This window comes from Ambystoma mexicanum, chromosome 2q, assembly GCF_040938575.1.
Source record: "Ambystoma mexicanum isolate Mex_15411 chromosome 2q, UKY_AmexF1_1, whole genome shotgun sequence".
Lineage (NCBI taxonomy): Eukaryota > Metazoa > Chordata > Amphibia > Caudata > Ambystomatidae > Ambystoma > Ambystoma mexicanum.
The window spans coordinates 398,449,481-398,468,818 of NC_090924.1; the positions used below are offsets into that span (position 1 = coordinate 398,449,481).

At 46.2% G+C, this 19,338-nt stretch overlaps 1 protein-coding gene across 1 annotated transcript in view; it reads left to right on the forward strand.

Annotated features, from left to right (window-relative positions):
• Nucleotides 1-19,338, forward strand: part of USP11 (ubiquitin specific peptidase 11) — a 2,050,211-nt gene that overhangs the window by 1,347,207 nt on the left and 683,666 nt on the right. Inside the window, exon 14 of the mRNA XM_069647415.1 lies at nucleotides 11,376-11,509. Coding sequence (XP_069503516.1) covers nucleotides 11,376-11,509 — 134 coding nt within the window. The remainder of the gene's footprint in view (nucleotides 1-11,375; nucleotides 11,510-19,338) is intronic.

Sequence of the window (19,338 nt, forward strand, 5' to 3'; positions counted from 1 at the left end):
TGATTGGCCGGCTGGCTGTCTGGCAAGGGCAGTCACCCTGCTGTGTGATTGACAGCTAGGCGGGAATGAATAGGAGAAACCTGCATGAAAGGCAAGGCTATTTGGCTTGGAAGGCAGAGTTGACCACTGGACGAAGGAACCCAAAGAAAAACTTGGAAGAGACGCCTGCTGCAACTCCTCAACCGTTGTTTTGCCCTGAATTCGCCTTGACTAGAGAAGCCCTGCAAGGACAACTTCTCCCTTTGAGTTGGTGGGACCAATCAACTCCACAGTAAGCCCGTCTGGACTTCCTCTCGAAGCTGGTTGTATTTCCACTGCTGCTGCTGCAACCGAAGTGCCAGGGAGAGGAACACCAGATTGTGTTAGTTGCTTTTAAGTCGGACCCTGGGTGCTAGGAAGATCCTGCGGACTTGCCTGACTCAGGACTGACCAAGCCTGAGCCACCTCAACAGAGTGCTGGACCCCAGAAGAAAGGAAAGTCTGAAGTGGTATCCGAGAACGGCAGTGTTGCTATTTGCTGTCAGACGTGAGGAGCTGAAACACCAAAGGACTGCTGAATTGAAGTTTACCCATTGCTGCCGCTGACCTTCCCATTACAGAGCAGTCGTCCCCAGACATCTTCCCTCTTGTCACCACGACTGAGGCTCAGGAATAACAGGATCTACAGAGCTGTACAGGAACAGAAGCCATCTGGAACTATTTCTTCTAACCAGAGGTACTGTAAAGTCTAAGAGAACTTACCTCTTGTTGTGTAGCCTTAGTTGATCTCAGTTGAGACCTGTCTTGGTTACCTTGCAGAGTTGCTAAATCTTTGCCCCTCACAAGCCTCCCAGTTTGTGGCCCTTTAAGTGTTCTATTTTCTACAGACATTTCTAAAAACATTGTGCAAGAATGTTTACCTACCTGCAAAGAAGATCTTCAGCTCCTCTTGACAGTGTGCAATTAACATTGGCTGTCCTGGCTCCCTGAGAGACTCTTCTTACCTTAGACTCTGTGCTTTAGCTTTTCCCCAGGAAAGTGTTGAACTTATTTGACATAGGAAGGCTTTAAAAAGTACTGACCTGTTTGTGAATTATTTGTTAACCTTCGTTTTATTCCTCTATTCTATCTTTCACACCAAACTCAGTATTGCTCTAAATGTACCAGTGATAAATCCATTTCCACAGTGTCCTAGCTATTTAAGTTACCTAATGGTTGTAGGAAGTATCTGTGTGCCATCCCCAATGGGTATCATCTGGTTTAGAGAAACAGAGTGTGTTTTGAAGTGTATTTTAATTTTTATATATTTTGCTCCCTTCTGAAGAAGGCTTATACAACAGACTGTGAAAAAAATAATTGTTTTTATCAAGGAACCGTGAGTGTAAGTGTTTATTTGAATAACTGCTACTGTGAAACTCTGTCTCACAACATTACTGCTCACATTGACCCCTCTTGAGATAAGCCTGGCTGCTCGGCCACACTACCAACCTGTGTAGTTCAGACTTATACCAAAGGTTGGGTCCCTATTGCCAAGAGGTCAAGTTTATTGTAGTGCACCCAAAGGGTACTTGCCTAACAAGCATTATGGACAGATGATATTTCCCACAAGCTGCTTCGGACAAAACACTTCTATTATAGTACAACTAATAAAGTGTCTTGAATCTTAGCTTACAAACTCCAGGCCCGTAAGAACAGCTCCACAATAGGGTGTCTGAAAAATGAGCAGGGTCTTTTGCGCAAGGAGGTATCTGAGAAAGCATGTATATTATCACAGTATTATATGGAACTGTTTGCAGCAGACTCTTTCAGTGGCCCGCAACAGGAAGCATTTATCCGGGAAGCCCACCGCCCCCGTATATCGGAACTCCACAGACCATCGCTGGAGACGCCCAAAACTGCCTCAGAGGTTGCAGAAGCCATTCGCTCTCGTCCAGGCAACAAATCTCCAGGGCCAGATGGGTTCACAGCCTTTTTTTAAAATAAATTCTCCAGGGAACGCTCTCCTCGAATGGCGGAGCTGTTAAATTGTTTTGTTGAGACAGGGTCTATCACACCAATGATGGAAAAATCCATACTAACACTAATTGCCAACCCTGACAAAGACCCTGCCTTATGCTCCTCCTTTCGACCGATTGCAGTTCTTAAGTATGACTCCTGAATATATTCTTAGATCTTAGCCACACGGTTAGCTGCAGTATTGCCTGAGCTGGTGACAGCGGATCAGAGAGGGTTCGGCTCTGGGCACCAGGCATTCTATAACATACAGCGGACAATAGACATCTCGACCTGGGCACAGAAACGTAAGCGGGTAATGGTGTTGCTTTCGATTGACACTGAGAAAGCGTTTGTGTCGACTGGACATACTTGTCCAAGGGTTTGGATTCGGCCCAAGATTTCTCAAGTTGGAGCTCGCCTATTTTGTGCTCCCATCCACCAGGATCAAGGTGAACGGAGTCCTTTTGGACCCAGTACATTTATATAGAGGGACTCATCAAAGGTGCCCACTGTCCCCACTCCTGTTCAGCGGTTCCATCGATAGGGTGGCCTGCCTGGTGCGCTCATTGGGGGATATCTGAGGGATGGATATAGCGGGCTACCAACATAAACTAGCGCTATATTCAGACAACCTTTATTTATGGAATTCTGGGATTACATTGCCCCACCTCGTGTCAGTACTGCAAAGATTTCATGAGGTTTCAGTCTTCATGATTAACTTCACAAAATCTACAATACTTAATATATCGGAATCACTGGAGGCAGTGAGACAGTTAAAGGCTACCTTCCCTTTCTCATGGGCTTTGCAGAACTTAAAATACTTGGCAGGGGAGGGTACACTTAACAGTGTGTTACACTGATCTGCATACTACCAATATGCTGCCACTTTTTGCAAAGGCCAATCAAGACCTGGCACAGTGTGGAGAGTCGGAAATGTCCTGGCTGGTGAGAATAACGGCGGTCAAGATCACCCTGATACGTCTACTATATGCATTGCAGCCTTTACCAATCTGGATCTCTAAGACAGTGATGAAAGACTTGCAGTTGCATGTATTTAGATTCATTTGGTCCAAGAAATCCCTGAGGGTGGTTCGGCACACATTAATAGCAGCCAAGGGTGCTGGAGGGTTGGCAGTGCCTGATATTGAAAGCTACTTGCACGCAGCCCAATTGGCACCCATCCTGGAAAGCCAGGCAAATACATACACTCCCTAACATTGGCTAGCTATTGAACAGAATGCCTTGAGAATCCCCTTACATCGTTGGTGTTGCGCTCCCCAGGAACACAGAAATGGGGTGAGCAGGGATTTCCAGCGTTGGTGGCTGCATTGGAGTATTGGGATAAAGCGGCACGCAAATACGCCACTAGTACCTTCCCCTCAACTATGACAGACCTTTGGAACACCACAGAGTTCCCTCCAGGCATGGACCTGGGTTGTTTACTCAGTAGAAGGAGGGAGGGCTCTACAGACTGGGCAAGATGTATAGGGATTACATTTGAACAGTGCAGGCAGGCCTACATGGTTGAAGTGGATTGATTCTAATATTTACAGCTTCGACATTGGGTAGGCCGGACGAACAGCTCGGGAGAGGTGGGAAACAACCCACTCAGAGGACCGATTTGTAGGGGACCCTGCTGCGGTTAGACTTGCATCCCTTTATATGGTATTGAACGCAACTAAGTTTAAACCCCCCCATGGGTATATGGCTAGGCGGGACGAGGACTTGGGGCGACCTATGCATGACTTGGCACAACATCTGGACGAGGGCCAGCAAGATGTCACAGGTCGCGCAGGTTTTGGAAAACAGTTTTAAGCTACTATGTCGCTGGTGACTCACTCCAGAACGATTGTATAGAATGAACCCTGCGCTCTGCCCTCGGCTCCTTTTATAACATGTGGTGGGGTTGTCCTCAAATTCAGGGATTCTGGCGGACAGTGACTGCTCAAATCTGAGAAATGTGTGGGTTTGAACTAGAAATTGAATGTGGAATGAAGGTTTGCAGGGCTGTTATAAGCTAACGGCCAGAAACTCTGTTATAAGCGGATGGCCAGAAACACTAGACGGATTACGAAATCTCTGGTTGCAGTGCGGCTAGTAATAGCTGGGCATTGGAAATCTCAGGTAGTGCCCGACATGAATGAGTGTTGGGTGAGAATGTGGTACGTGGCAGCCATGTCTAAGATTGATGGGGCATTGGGGGACGAACCGGCCCAATTCCTGGCTGACTGGGGCCCATTGATAACTTTTGTAAATGATCATGACAACCTCAACATTCATCATGAGCCGCGCACGAGTTGTCATCTTTCTTTGATTTAATCGATACAGCAAGTGTCATGAACTGTACTGGGAAATGCACAATGCACAATACACAGGACCTTTGCTTTCTGTTTATCATGGCTGATTTTGGATATGTATTTGTTTGCTTTTGTTTTGGTTTCTGAAAAATTGTTGCCATAGAATTGCGTAGGAGGACTTTTTAAGATTATTTCTGTGTTCAATGTGTCCTTTATTTTGTGCGGGGATATGTATTGTCATTGGTTGAGGTGCACTGTGGAATACATTTCAATAAACTTTAAATGGTAAAAAAAGAAGAGATATGGAGGAAAGTAGACTCCATAGTAAAGGTAAAACACAGACATCAGAGTTCCAAAAGACAGAGCCTATACGAATGAATGAATGAGTGGATCCTAATAGTTAATCCACTCTGAGGCCTTATTGTGTTGTTCTGGGCAACTAGACATTAATACTGTAATAAGGCGTTGGGGGGGTCTAAATTAAAGGTAAGCTGTGCTTTAGGCCTAAGGATTGTAAATCTATTTTTCCATTTGCTTAAAATGTGTTTCCCTTCTTAAACCCTCACCCTGCCATATGTTAGGTGCTGGCCACCAGGCGTAGGGCATTTCACATTTAGTAGGGTTGGTATGCGACTTTGACACTGCAGAATTCTTGGTGCATATCTACTGGTTAGGTTAAGTACCACCCTGTTTCACCCCTCCACCCTGTTATTCTATGTTGGTTGCCAGAATATAGACATTGAGGTTACGAGAGTCCTTTTTATAGACATTACTGTTTTCATAATATGCTGGTATCTTTTTTTTATACTGTGTATTAATGTTAAAGTACTTATTTGAACTGCTAGTATTATATGTGTAAATTTGTTAAAGTATGCATTTTTCAGTACATCAGTCTGGCGTATTTTCTGGATTAATGTGTGTGGACTAATTGTTCCTTTTTTTTTGTCCTACCCCTACCCAGAGAATTGAGTTGCGTTGCTCTGGGCACGCTATCCACATTTAAGAGGGGTTTGGCATCCCTTTCTGTCAGGTGTCTTGGACTTCCCCCATATTTAGTTGCTGTACCATCTTCATTAGTAGATGATACAAAAACTGCCTTAGCACCTTTCAGCCTTCTAGTGTCAACAGAAGCTGTGCTCGGGCTGCTCTTAAGTTCGTCCATTGAAGATACTGTCACTGCATGGCTGTGGTGACTCCCGTTGCCACCAGTCTTCGCTCGTTTGATTGTTTCCTGAGGTTGTCTTCTCCGCAGAAGTCTTCATTTCTTCACAAGTTTGTTCAGTTGGGCAGTACCTGGAACTTAGATTCAGGTACCGCCACAGACCGAAACAAAATCCCGCCTTTGAAATTGACCTGTGCACCCGCAACCCCTGGGCCTCCTTAGACCAGACCATGCACAGAAGAACTTGTCCCCAGCGCAATCTGGAACCTCAGGAGTGGTCTCTGCAGATATCAGTCAGGAGGTGGGGGGCTTTAAGTTAGCGAACCAGTTTCATTCCCCCAAACCCCCATATTCCTTGATACTGTATTATCCCTATCTCTCTTTCCTGACTTAAATCGGTTATGGTCTAGCCCAGGATACCCTCCTGAGCCTACCCTATCCTACTGGGATTAAGAGAGCTACTTGGCTCTACTTTCCTTAACTTCTCAACCATTGGCATTTTCCAATCACATAATAACCCTACCTGAAAAGTGAATCTTCTCCAGCATGGGGTCTAGCATGGATTCACATGCTCATGAATATTCCCCGTTGTCAGGCCGGGAATCCTTGGTAAAAGAAAAAACAGTTTCACTTTTACTTACAAACTGTTTTTATCCTCTAAACCAATCACTGTACTCTGGGTCTTAATGCCCCTAGCCATTGACTGCCCTTGCCCTAAGCCCCTCCTCTGGCACGCATCATTAGATGTTTACTGCACGTTAAAGTGTTGGGAGTCTTTGATTTTTTTTCCGTGAGCTATTCTACGGTTTTTGCAATTTTTTTGTAAAAAGTCCTATTTTTGCCAAACAAGTGTGCTCTTCTCTTCATCAGCCGACAAGCAGGGATCCGTTTTGTAGGTGAATTTCAGCACCCCTCAGGTACAAGGATCGTCGATTCTTCATCAAAGTTACCAGAAGGCCAACGGGCCTACTCCGCATCTCAGACCATGGCATACGAGAAGGAGGGAAGTGACCTTTTCAAGCTCTGGCCCAGCTGCTGACTGCAGAACGTGTTTTGTGGAGGACAAACACCTTCAATGCCTCTTCTGTTTTCACCCGGACCACAAAGAAGGGGATTGTGAGATCTGCCTTGGGTTCTCCAAGAGAACAATGAAGGATCGTCAAAGTAGACTGGGGTGTGGCTAAGCGCCAAGGCCTCTGTCCCGTGCCCGAAGCAGGGTCGTGCCTCACCCAGGACAGGCCGGTCCAAAGAGCGGGCTTTTAAGTCCTTTGAGGGCGATCCATCCGTGGGGGCCCAAGACAAGGCCAAGCACTGCAAGTCTGTTTCTGTCGGGGTTGCTGCGCACGCGGGTCCCACGATGGACAGGGCGCATTCAACCTCACCATCTGCCTCTATCTCCAGTCATAGATCAAGTTCCTCCTCAAAAAGGAAATCAATTAACTCGGCTAAGCTGCAGGAGAAGCCCGAGAAGCCTACGGTGGAAAAAAAGGCTCCCGACCTGCCCAGAAAAACTCAGGCGGCGCAGGAAAAATCATCGTCCACGATTTAGATGGTAGCAGCCGCTCTCACAAAGGCCAAAGGGGCTGACCCTGTGAAGGTAGCCCCGACTGCGCCCAGGGTGTCCCTACCCCTGCGGGAGGCCTTGACACAGGCGGTGGAGAAGACACCGGAAAAGAGGATGCAGTCGCTGATCCCGGCAGAGACCCCTCGGGGTGCAAAAAAGGGGGCCAGGGACGAAGAGGTCCCAGACCAGCCACAAGCCGTACCCCAAGACATGGATGTTTCTTCCTCGGACGACGGCGGAAACGCAGAGGGTGACGATGGTGTGGGGCCTAGTAGGCCTACCGCCCGACCCTGCCAAGAGATGCATTTCTGGGCATCCTATCGACCCTACACACACTGGTGCCTGAAATCCAGAAAAGGATGCAGCAGGTCCTGTCTCCGGTGGCCCCGCATCAGCATCCTGCGAAAGAGGAAGCACCATCCGCCGCATCAACCTTCACACCCGCGCCAGGTGCCCTCCCCCCCTGGGGGACCCAGACCTGGGGAAGGACATGGCCACGAGGACGGACATCATCACGGCTGGCAGTTCGCCACAGCCGAGGGCATCTCTGCCAGATGAGTTGGGATCGTTTTATGCCATGGTCGCGAGAGCTTCTGAGCTCTTCCAGTAGACACCCGAGGACACCATAAAGGAATGCTTTCTCTACCAGAGACGCAAGGCCAAGAGGAAGACCATCATGGCGGTGCCCCTACTGGACGATGTATGGGAGGAAGGCCTGGCTCTGTTGAAGAATCCTGCCTCGCCCCCGGCAAAGAGGGATAGACTAGAGAAAAAGTACAGAGTGCCGAAGTCCGCTCCCAGGTGCCTATGGTCACAACCGTCGCCGGACTCAGTGGTGTTGGTGGCTGCGAGGAAGAGATCCTCTAACCCATCGTCCTCAGTCCCTCTGGACAGCGAGGGGAAGAAGTTGGACGCCAGGGATAGAAAGGACACATACTCTGCAGCATCGACCCTCAAGGTGGACAGCGCGCTGGCGATCCTGGCCAGGTACGACAAGGAACCGTGGTACAAACTGGCTCTGATAGTGGAGTTCTTGCCCGACAAGCGGGTGGAAGCGGCCTCACTCCTCCAGGAGGGGGAGGTGGCTTTGGACCCTGCCATCATGGTGGCACTGGACATCGCCGGCACAGGTTAACGGCAGATGGGGAACAGTGCCTGTCTTAGTCTTCGTGGCTGGCTGAAGGCACCCAATTTCTGCAAGGAGATAAAAACTAGGGTACTGGAGATGCCCTTCGGGGATAACCTCTTTGAGAAGGCCGTCAAAGAGTCCTTGCAGGGCATCAAGACAGATACGGAGAAGGCTGGTGCCCTTGGTACTTTCCAACAGCACTGCTCTTCCTTTCGCGCCACCGGAGGAAAGTCAAGCAGGTCGAAGAAAGGTTTTGGTGGAGGATCCTCGTCGTACCATCATCCATCCCGGTCCACAACCCAGGAGGCCTACAGAGGCTGTTCCAAGGCTTTTGGTGGAGGTGGTCAGTGCCGTCATCGCCCCAAGGCCGAAGCAGGACTGAACCGGCCAGGATGTCAGACCCCACCCATGCACTCCGGTGGGAGGCAGGCTAACGGGATTATAGTCAGTGAGTGGGAAAAGATCTCCACTGACAGATGGGTGCTGGATGCTCTCTCCCACTGATATACCTTGGAGTTTCAGCAAAAATGTCTGAGGATCCCTCCCTTGACCTGGCAGCAGCAGCACATCCCTCGGCTCCTGCAAGAGGTACGGGCCATGCAAAACAAAAAGGGGGCGATAGAGCTAGTTCCAAGTCAACTGCGGGCTCCGGAGTCTACTCCAGATACTACTTAGTCAAATAGAAGACCGAGAGATGGAGGCCCATTCTATACCTGCGGTATCTCAACAAGTACCTCAAGTCTCAAATTCTGGATGCTCACGTTGCAGCATGTGCTCTGCCAACTGGAGGAAGGAGACTTCCTAACGTCGCTGGATCTGGATGACGCCTATTTCCACGCCCCCATTCACAGGAAACATCAAAGGTTCTCCAGCATGGGGTCTGGCATGGATTCACATGCTCATGAATATTCCCCGTCGTCAGGCTGGGAATCCTTGATAAAAGAAAAAATCTGTTTGTTTTGTTTCTGAACTGTCTCCTAATAACAAATCACTGGTCTCTGGGTCATACTGCCCCCAGCCGATGTCTGCCCTCTACCTACGCCCCTCCTCTGGCAGCATTCTTCAGATTTGGTAGCACGTAAAGTGGCAGTAGGACTAGAAGAAGAGCCGCAATGGGGCAGGCGGGAGGGTTCGCATGTCAATCCATGCCAGACCCATGCTGGAGAACAACAGTTGCAGGTAAGTAACTTGTTCCATATGATTCAGTAAACAATGCAACAGAGGGAAGTACTCTGATGCATGACATTCAGTTTAGACACTTAGAATAACCACAGAATGGCTCTTCTAACACTTAATGAGGCCAACCCTGAGATGGTTTGGGCCATTGTTCCCTAAAGTCATCAGTTCCAAAGTTATACTTCACAGGTAGGTTTATACATAGACTTGCTGATGCCAGTGGTTATGAGTCAAAAGGCAAGTAAAGTTCAGGTAAGTAAACTAATTTAATCCCAGTGCCTAGGTTGGACCTAGCAAGGGACATCCTCCAACGATCAAAGAAAGAGTAGTTTAGGGACAGAATTGTTCACCCATGTAACCGTATGGTGAACAGGGGGAGAATCAGGTATGTTAACCTCCCCACTGACTCAGATTTCTCCAGAGACCGCTTCTTAGGTTCTGGAATCGGTTGGGGACACAGTCTTCTGTGCTGGATTCAGTCAAGGAAGGCCCAGGGGTCATGCCTGCAGAGGTCACTTTCAGAAATAGTGTTTAGTTTGTCGGTCGCAGTGCTTAGGAATTGGTACCAGGTAACCTCCAGCTGAACACCCAAACGAAGAACAGAATACTTACTGCTGAGCAGGCAACCTTAGGACACCTCTAGGCACTGATCCATGAGTAGGGGTTGAGACTGGTTGTTCCCACTGGTCCAGAGGTTGAAGCACCAATGAGGGTCTGCTTGAGATCAGGCAGAGGAGCCGGTCTTCCCTAGACTTCACAGGAGGTGGTGCTGCAAGGGTAGTCCTCTGGTCAATGGGCTGCTCTTTTTTGTAGAGGACTTGGCTAGGGATCTCTCGCACAAACCGCTTCTTTGCCCGTGAAAGCAGCAAATTTCCATGGGAAAGGCCATTCTTCATATGGTATTTCCTGACCTAAGAAGGCAAGGAAAAGGCAATATGGCGAAAGAATACATCCTTGTAGCATGGCCATTTTTAGGGTGCTAGCCACCTTTAGTAGCTTTTTGCGATAAATGCAAATGTGCACGAGTAAAAAGAACACAGTAGAAAACTATCCGCTGCCACTAGCTCCTCTTAGCCACATTGTAACAGTGATCAAAAAGCCATTGCAGAAAGTTATAAACAAAGTGTCCTAACCACACATCACTTTGGGTTGATGTGCGCAATTGTGACAATACAAGAAATTTAGAAGAGAGACATAATCTCACAGTACTGCTCGTCTCATTGGCTAATCCGTTTCCCCATAAGAATTAGCAAAAATACCAGGGAAGTAAAGCAGATGGCTTTACTGACCACCAAAAAGTCAGGACAGGAGTCCAAATAAAGCGTATAAGTCTATGGGAGGAAAGCAGCAAAAAGAAAATGTTTTCTGACTGTTGCCCTTTCACTTAATGGCTAGAGGCAAATACCCTGTGTTTACAATCAAGACTACTTATGAAAACATCTTGCTTGGCAAGTGTTTGCTTTATCCGCCCAGGGCACAATATTTAACCCCCAAAAATAAAAAGTTAGTTACCGTTACCTTTCTAAGGGTTGCCCTTTATTGTTCATCCGAGTCTACCAATTTGTGAGCTAGGAAAAGCTCAAATGAAAACCGTTTTGCCTAACTGGGTCAGACCCCCTCCACCTGGAACACAGGGAATGGAGAAACAGCCTTAACAATATTTTATTTGCATATCTCCAAGGAAACTATTCACTAGTGCTACTACGAGGAGAAGGTTGTACTTTTCTTTCTCAGACCTATGAAGTAAAAGCAAACAGCAATGATAAACCAAAAGAGAATGAAGCCTATTTTGTAATTTACTTAAAATGCATTTTAGTGCCCATCCATCCATTACATGATTACAAAACTCATTTCTGAATTGGTGAAATTATTAACTTGGATTATTTCTTTTCCACAGCATTAATCTGACTTTTGATTAAGTTGTCAGAATAAACAAACCTTTGATTAAAAAGGGCTACTGAACTTTTTTCACCTATTAGATGACTTCGATTGGCTGAGGAAGGCATTATACTTATGTGTATACCCCATTTTCCTTGCACTGTTGTCTGAGTTTGATCTATTTTGTCTTCCCAGTCGATACGTGACAAGGCCTGACTCTGATGAGGAAGAGGAGGAGGAGGAGGAGGAGGAGGAGGAGGAGGAGGAGGAGGAAGACAACAGCGAGGAGGAAGATCTGTACAACAAACGGACTAATGGACTGAGCGAAGGTAAGTATTTTAACTTGATAACTTTGAAGCAACTTTTTGTATGCAGCAACACTGAGTGAAAAAGATGCTCGGGGCTACTGGTTTGGTAACCGACTTAGTCGGAAAAGGGAATCTATTTCAAAAACGCTCTGCATCCCCCCGTTAGAGCATTGCACGGACAGGGAGCTGAATTTCTCCAATGAAAAATCACCCAATACCAGCCAAGAAGAACTCTTGAGATCAAGTCCTGACCTTCTCCATGAAACCAGGCACTATGAGAAAACTAACTAAATTCAGAGGAACAACTTTCTCCGTTCTCATAGCCAAACTATGAAACTCGATTCCTAAAGAAATATGGACTAAGGGGGACCACCTGACACTTTGGAAATGGCATCAAACCTGATTATTCAACATTCCAGGATAGAAGCAAACCATCAACCAAATACTGATCACACCTGCTTGGAGTAGTCACATCCTTACCATATACTACCTAAGCCATCCAGCAAAGGCTTTTCAAAAAGCAAGGTTCCTTTGTGGATTGAGAGCACCCAGATGACCTAATGTACCAAATACCATACCTCTGTATGTCAAGATAAATGCATCCACGAGAGATACGGATACCCCTGACATTTACCTATACAATACCAGCTCCTCTGTCCTTCACTACCCCAAGCAAGCCCAACATTACCATATGAATTCTAAAGCAACGTATCCCTCACACCTGTGCAAAGTTATTGTGCCCTTCAAGATGAATCTCATAGTTGCACTATGCCCAGTGGCTCTCCACAACCTGAAATCTAAAACCTACTATCTTGTACTCAAACACCCTCACTCACACACTGACCATATATTCCCCAGACAGCTAGAGAAAACCTGCTTTCTAAACCACACAAATCGCAAACGAACTTACAAACCCTCTCTACTAACTTCAAACCCTGGATGTCTCCCATCTGGCAACAATACACCTTCAGTTCACACAGTCAAACATAACTAGAAAAACTCACTTGCACAGACGCCAGTTACTCCTGGTTCCACACATCAACAGCTGAGCACAACCTGTCTTTTGCCTCTTTCTCCCCTAGCCAACTCGCCCCACTTTCCCTTTCAGAACCACAAAACTGCCTGGAGACCATTAAAAATGACAGCGGTGCACAGTATAAATCAATATTACATGTCTTAAAACGGACAATAGCTATATCAAGTTGATTATCAACAATAGACTTATTCCGGACAGTTGTAAGCGCTCATTCTACCAAACAGAAGACCACCACTTTCTTACTCTTTAGAGAAATGTCCTAGGTCAGACACTTGCAAAGTTCTACGTGAAGGCCAGTTCTGGGCTCGCCAAGGCCCTAATTATTAGATTCTGAATCCTGCATCTACTTGGAAGTGGGACAAAGGTTCTACATATTCAGCTAAATCCAGATAGCCTATATACTTCATTTCTTCTAATAATTTTCTGTGCTTGGATAAGGAGACCATTAATATGAGGGTTTGCGCTGAGTCATTTAATCTGTCAGAACCTTCTTAATTGTGGTTGCTTTGATTTTCATTAATGAGTATGATGGTCAAACGTACTTGTTAATAGTCATCCCCCTAGGTACTCAAGAATTCTAAAAATCGGCCCCTGGAAGGAGGATTTTAGGAGGCCTCCATATTTATGATGCACAGAGACGACACTGGGAGGTTAGCCAAAACACAATCAGGGTAGAGTAGAAGAGTAGTCAAGGCTTAGTTTTAGGAAAGGTGTGAGTGGTCTAGCGCTACACTGAGTCCCACACACACACCACCAATAATTCAAGTTAGTAAGTATATGATAATACTATTTATTATGCCTTTCTAAAGTATAAAAACCACAGGTAAGTATTGTACTACAAAAAAATGTATCACATACATATATGAATTCACCTTGAGAGATAATAACATATGGGTGTTAAGATGGATTTCTAGACAGATTTCAGGAGGCCACCCTAGTTGGAGAGGACAGGGGAACTAAGAGGTTAGCCAAAACCCAATCAAGGTAGCAATGGAGTAGTCAAGGCTATTCCCTGGAGTGAGTGGAGGGTCCATAATAAGACCACTCAGTTAAACACACAATAATTCAATTGAGTCCGGAATGTATAAAAATACAGTATTTATTTATTCTAGGCCTTTAACACACGTTACAAATGAAACGAGCAACTGATACTTGCACACAAACTCAATGATGAGCATTTCTGAGGCTTAGGGATCTGCTTAGAATCACATGTTTTGCATAGGCCGACATCTAGTGGTAACTGCAGAGTATTGCATGACTTGTTTTCAAAGTTTGAAAAGGAATGTCAACTGGGTGGGTTTGTAATACTATCCCTAGTGTGACCCATGGTCCTGCACGCGTCGTGGTCCCACAGAGAGCTTTTTTCCGTGATTGTGGTCGTTGGCTCTACCACTACTTCACCATCGCTTGACGATCAACTCTTCAGCGGCTTTCGGCATACATCACCAAATTCCAAAGCTTTTCGGCAACCATTCTCTTCAACTCAACTATTCTCTCGCTTCGGCCTGTTAAAGAAGGGAGAGTGGGGGGGGGATTGTCATACTTTCAATCATTTCTGAGAATGTCTTTTCACATCTTTCCCCTCTATACTCTGTTGAGCTGCCTTTTTAAAATCATGAAAAATACTTCTTCTAAATTCTGTCCATCCTGCAATAGGAAGTATCCGTGGAAGGACACATATTAGGTAAGATTTTCAGATTTATGATAAATCTTCCTGACCTGTGTCAACCCCAGAACCCTTTGCTTGGACATGGTGATTGTTCCCTTGTCCATGGTGAAGGGGAATCTTTTCCCCCCTCTCACCTAGTCTTTTACTCTTTTTATGGGTGAACTTTTTATGTTTCTCCATAGTGTATGGTTGGAGTTATAGTTTCTATAGACTGGGTTGCCCCTTTAGGCTTCCCTGTTAATTTTTCTTTAAATGTACTTGGGTGATCTACTGTTCCCAAGGAGTAATGAGGGATTTTCATCCTTCCTTTACATTTTATATAGTGAGCCAGCACACCCGACCTTATGTGGAGTGCAGGGGGATACAATGTATCCCCTTGCTTAATTACCTGTAGAATTTTCGTTACAATTGCAAGTTTAATTTAGTGGCAGTGGTTTTACCTTAGTGACTTTTTAGTCTTATTACTTGCAGGCTGTTAAATCAGCCTCGGTAATGCACAGAAGGACCACAATTTTTCTACAATGGTGGGCTCCTTCTTTTTATGCCATTTCTTGCTTGCGTGTAGTTTCTAAGGTCTTCCTCTACAATTCTAGGCAAGAACGACCTCAGTGGGAGTTTCGTCTTCGGCGGGGATCCTTGGTATTCCCTGCCAAGGTTCCAGAGTGTCTTGAGAAGGCAGGAAGCGAGGCAGGAGTCCAAAACTCTGCAGGTCTTTGACTTTCACCTTGCCTAAAAGGAGCCCAGCCTCAATGTGGTACTGGATGTCCTTATTGGACAGCCAGACCGCCCCTTTCTGTAAAATGCAGGGATAGATTGCAGAAGTTGTGTTGCAGTTCCTGCGAAATACTCCGAAATTGGACGCTGCTGACAAGTAGACCACTGGACCTGAATCCGAAGAGGAAGATGAAGAAATAGCAGCTGAGATGATTTCCACTAACCGGAGAGCGAGCCTGCTGTGTAACCGGAGCATGCTATTACCCTTCCTTCCAAGCGGCCTGTGGACTCCAGAACTGACTGTCCTGACCCAGAGCCTGGTGAGATCCACTAAACTCGAAGACCTACATTTTCAGCCATTCTACATCATGCTGTGACTTTGCGGGGCTGCAATACCCCAATACCCTGGGACCTCGAGCCATTGTGTGGTGCACGGTCTTCCGAAGTCCGAATTGAGCTGAAACTTTGGTTGCTTCCTACGGCACCTCGAGAGACACAACTCAATTCCTTGAGGTCCCCTCACCAGAGTGCTGGACCAGATTGGTGACAAGAATCCGACCAGCAATATTCAGTCTTCTTCTGGCTCCTGAAAAGGGCACCAAAACCATAGTTCTGCATCCTGCTGTTAGGGGAGTTTTCCTTAAGTCCTGCTGACAGTAAGACTTTAGTGAACTCCCCCAGTGGTTTGTAGATCCCCAACTCTTGATATCAGTCTGTATTAGCTCAGGACGTTAGTAGTGTGGCAGAGCAGCCAGGCTTATCTTAAGAGGAAGATGTGAGCTGTTGATAAGCACTCTGAATCTTAGACAGGCACATCAAAGAAGCACTTACACACATAGTTATATAAAAGATATATATTTATATTTACACCAGAATCACTTTAAATACTTCAGACGTTTACGATAGAACGCTTGGGAATACTAGATAATACACTTCAAAGGGCACTTTCACTTTTGTGTTTGTTCACGGTTACATTTGTAGCAACGTTAGAAAGGGAAAAGACAAGGTTATCGTATTATTGGTACTTGCACTCATGCGGTTTTTAACAGGTCGTACGGATGTACGCATGTACTCTGCAAACACATATAGGAAAGTCTGTGAGGCAAGATTGTATGCAGTACCCTTTGGGTGTACTACAACAAATCTGACCTCCTGGCAATAGGGGCCCAGCCTTTGGTATAAGTCTGAACTACACAGGTTGGTAGTGTGGTCGAGCAGCCAGGCTTATCTCAAGAGGGGTCAGTGTGAGCAGTAACGTTGTGACACAGAGTTTCACAATACAGTTATTCAAATAATTGCTTATACTCAAGGTTTCTTGATAAAACAATTAATTTATTTCACAGTCCGTTATATAAGCCTTCTTCAGAAAGAGAGCAAAACATGCAACACTTAAATATACTTCAAAAACACATATTTTCTCTAAATCGGATGATACCCATTGAGGATGGCGCACTGACTCTTCCTACACCCTCAGGTGACCTAAATAGCTAGGCCACTATGGACATTGATTTATCACTGGTACATTTAGAGCAATACTGAGTTTGGTGCAAAAGATAGAATAGAGGAATAAAACTAAGATGAGCAAATACTTCATAAACAGGTGAGCACTTTTTGAAACCTTGTAATGCAGAAGTTCACCCTTTCCTGGGGGAAAGAACAGAACACAGTCAGAGGTTAAGAGGAGTCTCTCAGGGAGCCAGGACAGCCAATGTTATTTGTACAATGTCAAGGGGAGCTGAAGATCTTCTTTGCAGGTAGGTAAAAAGTCTTGCACAATGTTTGTAGAAAATGGAACACTTGAAGGGCCACAAGCTGAGAGGCTTGAGGGGCAAAGCTTTAGCAACTCTGCAAGGTAACCAAGACTGGTCTCAACTAAGAGCAAGTAAGGCTGCACAACAAGAGGTAAGTTCTCTTAGACATTACAGTACCTCTAGTTAGAAGAAATAGTTCCAGCTGGCTTCTGTTCCTGTACAGCTCTGCAGTTCCTGTTGTTTCTGAGCCTCAGTCGTGGGGACAAGAGGGAAGATGTCTGGGGACTCCTGCTCTGCAATGGGACAGTCAGCAGCAGCAATGGGCAAACTTCAATGAAACGGTTCTTCAGTGTTTCAGCTCCTTGCATCTGACTGTGGTTCTCGGATACCACTTCAGACTTTCCTTGCTTCTGGGGTCCAGCACTCTGTTGAGGGGACTCGGACTTGGTCAGTCCTGCAACAGAGAAGTCTGGAGGATCTTCCCAGCGCTCAGGTCTGACTTTAAAGCAATGCATGCAATCTGGTGTTCTTCTCCCTGGCTCTTCGGTTCCAGCAGCAACTGCAGTGGAAATGCAACTAGCTTCGAGGGGATGTTCAGATGGGTTTACTTTGGATTTGATTGGTCCCACCAACTCAAAGGGAAAAGTCGTCCTTGGAGGACTTCTCTAGTCGAGGCGAATTCGGAGCTTCAGCACAGCAGCAGGGATTCACCAGGCAAACCAACGGTCCAGGAGTTGCAGCAGGCATCTCTTCCAAGTACTTCTTCGGATTCCTTCGTCCAGTGGTCGACTCTCCTTGCAAGTCAAAAAGCCTCACCTTTCATACAGCTTTCTCCCATTCATTCCAGCCTAGCTGTCAATTGCACAGCAGGGTGGCTGTCCTTGCCGGTCAGCCAGTCGGCCAATCACCTTTTGGGTGCATTCCTGTAACCAAGGGGATTAAGCACAGGGAGTTCCGGGCACCTCCCTCACTGCCCCTGCCAGACATACTGGTTGAATCCTGCCAAAGACAAAACGAACAAAGGGACCAAACCTGGTTTGTGCGCTGAGTAAATCTCAAGAAGGACCTTCCTGACAAGAAATGACGAAAAAAGACGGTCTTTTTGACGAAATGGGCACCCATGGTTGCCTTGCCATGGCTGTGAACGCAGCCTGCGGTAAAAACAGACAATGGTAGTAAAAAGTAAACCACTGCCACCAGCCATTAATTGTAGGGAAGGTAACATTAAAATGTTACATGAGAAACTAGACAAAGGGGATACTAAGTTACCCCTCCAGCACCCTATTGTAAGATAGTGTGTGCTGGGTCTAAAGTCAATTTCAATTCACTGTTCCTGGAAACTGTAGTTTTACCAAGAGAATTTATTTAAACCTTTGGGAAATATAAGAGACTTCCCTGTGCCACTGCACTGAAGATGCTGTGTGACACAATGTAAAGATGATGCCTATGGAGTTTGTCAGACTCCAAAGTCAAAGAGAACACAGAAATTAAGTCACATTAAAATTACATGGGAGATAAAAAGTCCTAAAGTCCAGCAAAAGAGCAGGGGTGTCTCTAAGGTAGACGGGAATTTGCACATTTCTGAGAATTCTCTCTTACAAAGTCGCTTAAAGGGCAGAAAATAAGTGGTTAGTGCAACATGAGCTTAGTTTAAGGTTCTTGAAATGGTTTATTCGCCTGGCAAGTCTTTAAAGTCCAAAAACGCAACCCTAGCTAAAAGCTCTTCGGAGAGGGCTTGAAGTCTTGACAAACCGCGAATAATGAAAAGTTCCTGCAGATTTCCTCCAGTGTCTAAAGTTATTGAAGCAGCAAGTTAGCAACTAGAAAAGGAGATCTAAAACGGACTTGAGAAGGGGACACAAGCAGCAGCTTGGGTCAGGTAAGAGGGGGTGCCCTGGAGACCTCTAGTGCACTCCAACCCTCTGGAGCGACTTCTTGGAATCGGGTAAGCAATACCTTTTTCTCCCGCAGTACCTTTGGTTTGAAGAAAGTGTTTAGCTCCTCTGCAATTTGGCAGCTCTGAATCCGACCTCCAGATTGCTTGATCTGGTGATGAAAGGCAGGACAATGGACTGTCTCTCTCAGCAGCAGTCTCGAGGGAGGACCTGTAGCACGACTTTCAGCAACTTCTTGGTTCACTCTGCGGTTTTTGCGCCCTTTCAGCAGCACCAACAAAGGACATGGATAACCCGGTTAAGCTTCTTTGTTTCCTACAGTCTCACACTCTTGTGAGGGGGGTCTGGGCAAGTTGGATCAGATCTCTGGAGTGTACCTATGGGCTCAGCACAGATTTGGACGGATTCGGCCTTTCCATGACACTGTACTCAAAATGGACAGCAGGTCTCCTGGTATTGGGGTTCTGCAGCTCTGGAATCTCCTAGGTCCTCGGAAAATGGCTCAGGACAATAGTGGTCGCTTCAAGGTCTTGCAAAGAGTCTGCAGGCATCTCTGATTGTCTTATTCGGTTACTTCTGTTTCCTGTGACCGACTTGCTATACACTCCAGAAGCCTCACCCTTTATACAGTTCCAGCAAACACTCCTCTGCAATCTCTTTCAGCATTTTACAGAAATTGACGTTTTGCTGTCCGATCGGGACAGCCAGACCCCCTGTGGGAGCTGGACCTATTCAGGCACTCTGGCAGACAAATGAGAAGGGGGTGAATGTAAAGACTGGAGGGG